General features: G+C 39.2%; 1 protein-coding gene across 1 annotated transcript; it reads left to right on the top strand.

The window, feature by feature from the left end:
- The first annotated feature begins 2,694 nt into the window (after nucleotides 1-2,694).
- PABPC4L (poly(A) binding protein cytoplasmic 4 like) lies at nucleotides 2,695-7,360 on the top strand. The gene is made up of 2 exons (XM_045576634.1): nucleotides 2,695-2,793; nucleotides 3,424-7,360. The coding sequence occupies exon 2, from the start codon at nucleotides 3,477-3,479 to the stop codon at nucleotides 4,587-4,589; it is 1,113 nt and encodes a 370-aa protein (XP_045432590.1). The 5' UTR covers nucleotides 2,695-2,793; nucleotides 3,424-3,476; the 3' UTR covers nucleotides 4,590-7,360.
- The last annotated feature ends 854 nt before the right edge of the window (nucleotides 7,361-8,214 follow it).

Here is an 8,214-nt window from a genome sequence, read left to right as displayed (position 1 = left end):
TACTGAGAGAGAAAATAAATATTGGAGAAAATGGGGCTGAAGGATGGTAGAATTTAATAATCAGGGAGATTATATTTTTAAAAAAACATAATTGCATGTACACTTAGAACAAATGACAGATTAATTTGACAGAAGATATATGTTGTTAGGATATGGTTGATTTTGCAAAAATTGAAAGTCATTTGTTATTTTTAATCAAATACTATGAAAGAAATGTTAGTAAAATTATTCAGATAGCAAAATGCAAGGGGGTCTGGCATGTAGATAAAGGAGATGAATAAATAAATAAAACTCACGAAGTAATAATACACAAGGAAATGAAGCCAAGGCAGAAGCATGAGAATGGGGGTAAAGGGAATGGAAAAGACATCCACTTTAAGAAGTTGCTGAATGAATACAAATGACAAGAAGATGAGATTTGGAAATTTAAAGAGAGGGAAGAATCATGGATGTTTAAAAACACTTACATTGTTAAAGTATAAAAGCAAAGACAGTATACTGAGTAAAGTGGAACATAGCATGAGTGGTGGTGGTTTAACAAATCCAGGTTTATACCTGCTGCACATAGATTGATTAGAGACAGAATATAGGACTAAATTCTGAATTTGGAAACTCACTTTTCACAAAATGTTGAGTGAAGATCACACTAAAGTAAAATGAAAAGCCTAAGAGTTCTTTAAATATGTTTGTAACTGGCTATGGCTGAAGTATTGTACAGAGAACTTCTGTGCTCTTAGGCATTTTTCTTAGAAATCAAGTCGAGGTATAGTTCCCAGGAAATATACACTTAGGAACTTTATTTTGTTTTTAAATCATATATAATATTGACCATGGTGATTACTTTTATGTACTTTAAATAATGCCAAATAGTGTCTGAATTTTTAAAGTATGTGTTGGAATGTTGCTAATATGCACCATGTCAGTGGTCCTTCTTCATTTTAAAAATTGTAGCCCAGAAGACATGGTTCAAGAAAAGATTACTCAATTTACTTATTTGAACAAATGATCCTACAAAGCAACAGATATCAGAATAAATTTCACAAACATGAAACAATCATGATTAATTTGGGAAGAATCATAGACCCATTATTCCATTTTAGGTTGAAAGCAGTTTGATTTTATAGTGAACATTATGCATGCTTAGTGGGGTTTTGTTTGGTATATTACTAAGAATGAATTTTGCTAGAGTATCCTTAGCTTCTCAGAGAGAAATGTTTGTGTGTGTGTGTGTGTGTGTGTGTGTGTGTGTGTGTTTTCTAGCCTTACATTAAGAAAGATGCCACTGTGAGGGGCTCACTCATTTAGCTTTGAGGTCTTGATAGGTTAGTTCAGAAAACAAGAGAATTCGTTCTCAGGAGCTTTATAGAAATGTAGAATTCCCTGCCCTAAAGGTTTGGCTCAGTGGACAGAGCATCAGCCTGTGCACTGGGGGGGGTCCCAGGTTTGATTCTGGCCAAGGGCATGTACCTTGGTTGCAAGCATATCCTCAGTAGGGGACGTGCAAGAGGCAGCTGATGGATGTTTCTCATCAGTGTTTCTAGATCTCTATCCTTTCCCCTTTCTCTCTATAAAAATATCAAATATATATATATATATATATATATATATATATATATATTTAAAAAATAGAAATATAGAATTTCCAATATACTGAATCAGAATCTGTTTTCAAACAAGATTCCCAGATAATTCCTATGTTGAATGAAAATTGAAAAGCACTAAATTAGTCTTATATAAAACAATCCGCCCAATTCAGTTTTGCAGGTAACATTTTTTAAAGATGCATTATCATTAAAAATTTAAGGGTTTTTTTGTTGTTGTTGTTGTTGTTGTTTTTTTTGTGTGTGTGTGAATGATGTTAAAGATGTTATTTAATGCTAAAGGAAGTGAAACCAATGTTAATATGTCCCATATACTGTGTTAAACATTTCCAAATCTATTAACTCATTTAACCCCTCTAATACTCTCGGAGATGAGGCACACTATCTCCATGCCTCTGGGCATGAAAACCAGCCTCAGGTTAAATTCCTCATCTATTTCATGCAGTCCATTCATTCACTCAATGTTGAGCATCCCGTTGCTGAAAGTCCCTGGTTAGGTCTGGACATAAAATGAGCATGGTCCCTACTGCAACAGAAGGTAAATAGACTAGATTGTAATTAGACAAACGCCACGGTGGCATATGTTTCTAAGAGGGAAGCCTAAATTTTCAGAAGTTCTTTAGGGAAAATTGATATTTGGAAAAAGGATCCAAATGATTTCAGAGGAACACATTTTTGCTGCGTTGGCTATGGAAAGAAAAAAAAAAAAAAAAAAAAAAAGGTGAGTGTGTCATGGATTTCAGTAAGGGGAACCCAGCAGCAGTTGAGGCTGGAACATGACAGCAACCCTGCAGAATTTTGTAGAACAAGGTGCAAATGTAGGAATTTAGCCGGCCAAGGGAGGAAGCCACTGGAGGGTTTTTCAGCTTGTAAGTGGCAGGCCCTGCTCCACGTTTGGAAAAAAAGCTCTGCAGTCAGACCCTGCGCAGCAGCCAGCCCTGCGGGGGTGGGTGATGAGGGCCCCTCCTCTGGCTGCCTCTCTCCACCCCTGTCGCCGCCTCCTGCTTTCTCAGCCTGTCTGACGGGGGTGGGAAACGAGTGAGAGGGCGGGCAAGAAGAAAAACATCACAAAATATATATATATTTAAAAAAAAAAAAGAAGAAGAAGAAAACACCCCCTTTGGCAGCGAGTGCGCGGGAAGTTCAGCGCGCGAGTTCCGGGTTTCCCGCCCGCCCCGCCGGCCGCACACGGGTGAGCCCCCGACCCTGTTCCGCTGCCCGCAGGGCCGCGTCTGTCCCCTGCGTCGGGCGTTCTGTCCGCCTCCCCTCTCCCCATCCGGCCTCGCCGGGGGCGCCGCGCGGGGGCTGCGCATTCCCTGCCGCAGCGGCCGCGGCGCCTGCAGACCTGGTCCCCCGGCGGCTCGGGCTCTGGCCTGGCCCCGCGCCGCGCGCCCGGACCGCGGCCTCCTAGGCCACTTGTGGAGCTCCTGGCCCCGCGGCTGTAACTCCGAGCCAGCCCGAGCCGAGCGAGGCCTGCTTCTATTGGGAACCCAGCCTCCCTCCGGGGGCGTCTGTGCAGAACGCAGGGACTGCGGGCCCGCTGGCCACCTGAAGCTTTTGCGCACATTTGGCCCGGGAAGGAAACGTCTCCCCTGCCAGCCTTCTCTGAGACCTGAGAGTTCTGTCGCAGCTTTCCGCGGAGCGGCCTGGTGGGTTGCCTGGGAGGAGGGGGGCCTTTGCATGAGCCTGCTGCTGCCTTAGCCCCATCGGGAAAGCTGCCCCTGAGCCCCATCTCTCCAGCTCCCAGTGGCAATCCGGAGGCCACCGCGCTGCGCTGCTGCGTGAGCCCGGCCCAGCTGTAGCCCAGCCACCCTCCCTGCAGGCATCTCTGGGAGAGCTCCTAGGGGCCAGCGCTCCCCATCAGGGTCCAGCAACATGGATGTGGACGCCAAGTACCGCCAGGCCTCCCTCTACGTGGGTGACCTCGCCCCAGATGTCACCGAGAACATGCTGTTCATGAAGTTCAGCACCGTGGGAACCGTGCTGTCCATCCGCATCTGCAGGGACCTGGCCACCCGCTGCTCCCTGGGCTATGCCTATGTGAACTTCCTCAATGTGGGTGATGCCCAGAAGGCCCTGGACACCATGAACTTCGACGTGATGCAAGGCAAGCCCATCAGGCTCATGTGGTCCCAACGTGACGCCTACCTGAGGAAATCTGGAATCGGGAACGTGTTCATCAAGAATCTGGACAAATCCATTGATAACAAAACGCTGTATGAGCATTTCTCAGTGTTTGGGAAGATCCTGTCCTCTAAGGTGATGTATGATGATCAGGGCTCCATGGGCTATGCCTTCGTGCATTATCAGAGCCAGGCTGCGGCAGACAGGGCCATTGACGAGATGAATGGGAAGCTGCTTAAGGACTTTAGGATCTTCGTCGGCCCATTTAAAAACCGCAGAGATCGGGAAGCTGAGCTCCAAAATAAAGCCAATGAGTTCACCAATATCTACATCAAGAACTTTGGAGATGACGTGGACGATGAGAAACTGAGGGAGTTTTTCAGCCATTATGGCAAAATCGTGAGTGTTAAGGTGATGACAGATTCCAGTGGGAAATCCAAAGGCTTTGGCTTTGTGAGTTTCGATACCCATGAGGCTGCCAAAAGGGCCGTTGACATAGTGAATGGGAGGGAATTATTCGGACAGCCGGTATTTGTAGGCAGGGCACAAAAGAAAGCAGAGCGTCAAGCTGAGTTAAAGCAATTGTTTGAGCAGCGGAGACAGGAAACAGTTTGGCGGTTCAGGGGGTTGAAGATCTATGTCAAGAACCTCGATGATTCCATTGATGAAGAAAAGCTACGGAGAGCATTTTCTCCTTTTGGATCAGTTATCAGAGCTAAGATAATGCAGGAACAAGGTCGAAGCAGAGGGTTTGGCTTGATCTGCTTCTCCTCTCCAGAGGAGGCTGCTAGGGCAATGGCTGAGATGAATGGCCGCATGTTGGGCTCCCAGACCATTAACATCGCCCTGGCCCAGAGGGCCTAGGCGGGAAAGATTCTTTCCACCTGTCAGCGAATGCAGCAGGTGGGGGATGGATGATGGTGATCTATGAATTGTCCTCAGTCCAGTTTAATTCCCAGGTGATGGCAGCTTAGCTTAGTAAATTATGTGGCGAAAGGTTCTGTCTACAAAGTTTTGTGTTTGTTTTTTTTTGTTTTGTTTGTTTTGTTTTTTTGCAGAAAAATAAATGAATCTTAGAAGGTTGCTTCATTTTACAGAGGCATACCTTTTCATGACATTATTGTATTTTTTTTCTCTGATTTTAATGTATCCAGAGCAATGGATATAATTAAGTAATTTTTATTTTACATTTTGAACCAACTGAAGTGAGTTAATTGAGTATATTGCATATTTTTTCTTATTTTAATAAAATCATTAGCTTTAATTTATTCTAAGAAATATGCTCAAAATAGCTATTTTACCTAAGGATGGCAAAGTAATTTACAAAGAGAAATTTTCTGATTTCTCATCTAAGGTGTTTGTGGGTTTGTTTGTTTTTGTTTGTTTGTTTTTTTGTTTGATGGTTTTTTTGTTTTGTTTTTAAACCAAAATTTTTAAAATTACTAGTACAAATTCAATATCTAATTTCATTTTGAATTAATGTTTAAAGTACTAGTAAGAGCTGAACTTCTTTTAAATGTATATCCTGGCATGTCTTCTTTTCTGATGGCTGAAATTAGTGATGGAAGATTTTAGTGTTGCTTACAAAACTACTTTATAGTATATATTGCTATTCTTTCCATTGGTTGACTAATTCAGTTGCTTGCTAGCTATCAAAATTGTGACTTGAATAGTAAAACCTTACCTCCAACATTCCTTAATTTATAAAGCTGTATCAATGTAGGTGACAAAAATCTGGCCTAGTCTTAAATCTCTTCATACCTATGTAGCTTAATATTATGCCTTCAGTGATTATCAGATACACTATATTATAAAAGTCATATATATAGAGAGAGAACATATAAATTATGCTTAACCATGCTTTAGTGTCTGTTTTCTATGGTTTCGTGTAGTGACATTGTCTCAGGGTTGAGAAAAGTTAAAGTTGCTTTATTCATATGAACTCTTGTCTCCCTTTATAAGATCATGAGAGCTATATAACCCATTCAGGTTCACTTTAGCCTTGATTGATCAGAAACTCATTAATTGATTTTCTGATAAATTGAAAGTATATCTCAGTCTGTTGTCTAGCATAATTTTTTTAATTTTAGTTCAATTGCCAGACCTTTCCTTCTCTTTCACCTTTCATCTATATCACTTAGCTCCTTTCAATCCTTTTTAAAGGGCTATTAAAAAAAAAATTCCTAGCAATGGCTCAGTTGGTTGGAGCATCATCCCATGTACCAAAAGAAAGGTTGCAGGTTCTGTTCCCATTGAGGCACATACCTCTAGGTTTCTGGTTCAGTCCACATCTGGGAGAGTAAGGAAGGCAACTGATAGATGTTTCTCTCATATCGATTTCTCTCTCTCTCTCAAAATCAATTAAGAAATACATAACCTTGAGTGAGGACTTAAAACAAGGGCTTTAGTCACTTTTTGGCCTTAGGGCTAAGATCAAGTGTAAAAGGGCTTTATTATATTGATTATTACTACTTGTTTGAAATCCATTTTGAAAATAGAGGCAAGAGTTATTTATTTACACATAAATAATTACTTTTAAAATTCTGACTTCTCATACCAAAGGTGTCTAGGAAATAGTTTTATGGTTCTTGCTGCTGTTCTATTTTTTAATCTGCTTAGTTATTTCCTGTAACCATATAGTCTAATCTTCTGTTTCCTATATTAGTATTATAAAATAAATATATAGAGTATCTTATCTACAAACTACAGTAAATCTTTTAAAAATGTCTTGCTTTTCAATATCTACAAATGTGTTTCAGTAAATACTGATCTATTGTAAGAATCTATGTGAAACTCATATGCCAGCTCTCATTCATTGTATCTCTGAATCACTGTGTTGAGAAGTATTTACCTCAAAAACAGAGTTTTTAAGAAAGGGTACCAGGCAACAGAATGGGAAGTGTAGTGGGTGTGTCAAGCCTTGACATCTCTTTCTAGATAGCCCAGTCTATCAAAATGTTCAAATATTTGAACAATATTTCATAAGGCTTGTGTATGGATTACCAAAATAATATCAGGGGACTGTGTTTCTCTCTTATATGCACAAGGAGTTAATAGGATGTAATATAAGATGTCTAGATGAATTATATCCATAATTTCATGGCACAGTAATTTTCCATGTAGTAGAACTTGCTTATTTTTAATTACTTACCATAGGAAATAATTAAGCCAACTTACAAAAAATATGTAATCCTGTGGAATTTCTTGATAGATTTAAATTTTGCTCATTCTAAATTGTGTGTGATAATATCAAGTTATCTTAGTTGATAGTAGAAGTTTATTCTTTCAAGAAAATGTAATCTTGTGTGTGTTAGTGCCTTGATTAAATAAGAAGAGTCTTCACTTTTCTGATAAGCATTCTAGTAAAAGCTAATTTACATAGAGATGCCTTGAGCTACTGCTTCTAATCTTGCCTCCCTTCTGCACATGTTGCCAAGTTTTTGTGTAGATGCCTGTTTGCATGTACAGCCAATTCAATAAATGTGCCTTGTAACATTTTATTTTTCAATGGAAATTTATCGTTGCTAAAAGTAAACTTTATTTAAAGTGGCTTAGAATTGGTATTTTTGTGTTGTTAATATTTTTGTAAGTCCATGTTGAAAAGATCAAATAAAGTCTAATATTTCAGTGGTAAAGACATGTCTGAAAGTTATTTCTGTTTATTGAATTTTAAGGTGTATACTTTTTCAAAGACCGCTTTTCTTTCTGAAAATATCTTGCATTTCCTTATTATAAAGTCAATGGTTATTAACATACAGTTCATTTAAAGGAACCTACATAAATGAATCATTTTTAGTCAATGCCTGTTTTTATTTAAATTTCTATTGTTTAAAGTGTTACAAATGTCCCCCTTTACCCCCATTGTCCCCTTCTAGCCCACACCTACCCTTTTAAATAAAGTTACACATATTGCATGTTTTAAAGACCAACTCTCATATGAACTGGCATTTCTTTTCTAAGTTACTCAGAAATATAGAACGATGGTTGAGAAAAATCACTAATATAGATCAAGTTTTCAATTTATATTTTATTTTAAAGACTTCTGAATTGAATTGTTGAAGTAAAATTGTTAAGAATTTAGAATTAGCTTACTTGTGTTATATTTGGAAAATATGATTTCTAATGTAATTTTTAAAAAGTAGATAAAAAACAATAGTTTGAAAAGAGAGTATTTTAAAACTAAATTTTAAAAGGTAGACCAAATTAAATATATTCAGGATATATTTGGCTTCAAGCAATGGAAATTCCCAAACTTGCACTAGAAAAGGACATTTTACCTAACAAAATATTCAGACTTTTATCTTAAGGCATTAAATATCAGAACTTCAGTGCCATTTCTCTTGGTGTCTCTTGGCTCTTCCCCCTTCTTATCTGAGCTTTGTCCTTAGGCAGATGGCAAGATGGTTACAGAAATCCATCCTCATACTGAGACACAACCACATTCAGGCATAAATTTCCTAGAAACCATTTGAAAACCATCCCCCTCAGT

Source organism: Pipistrellus kuhlii, unplaced genomic scaffold (genome assembly GCF_014108245.1).
Source record: "Pipistrellus kuhlii isolate mPipKuh1 unplaced genomic scaffold, mPipKuh1.p scaffold_m20_p_8, whole genome shotgun sequence".
NCBI classification, from domain to species: Eukaryota; Metazoa; Chordata; class Mammalia; order Chiroptera; family Vespertilionidae; genus Pipistrellus; species Pipistrellus kuhlii.
Note: the sequence above shows the minus strand (reverse complement) of the source record. Positions and strands in the feature narration are given on the sequence as shown.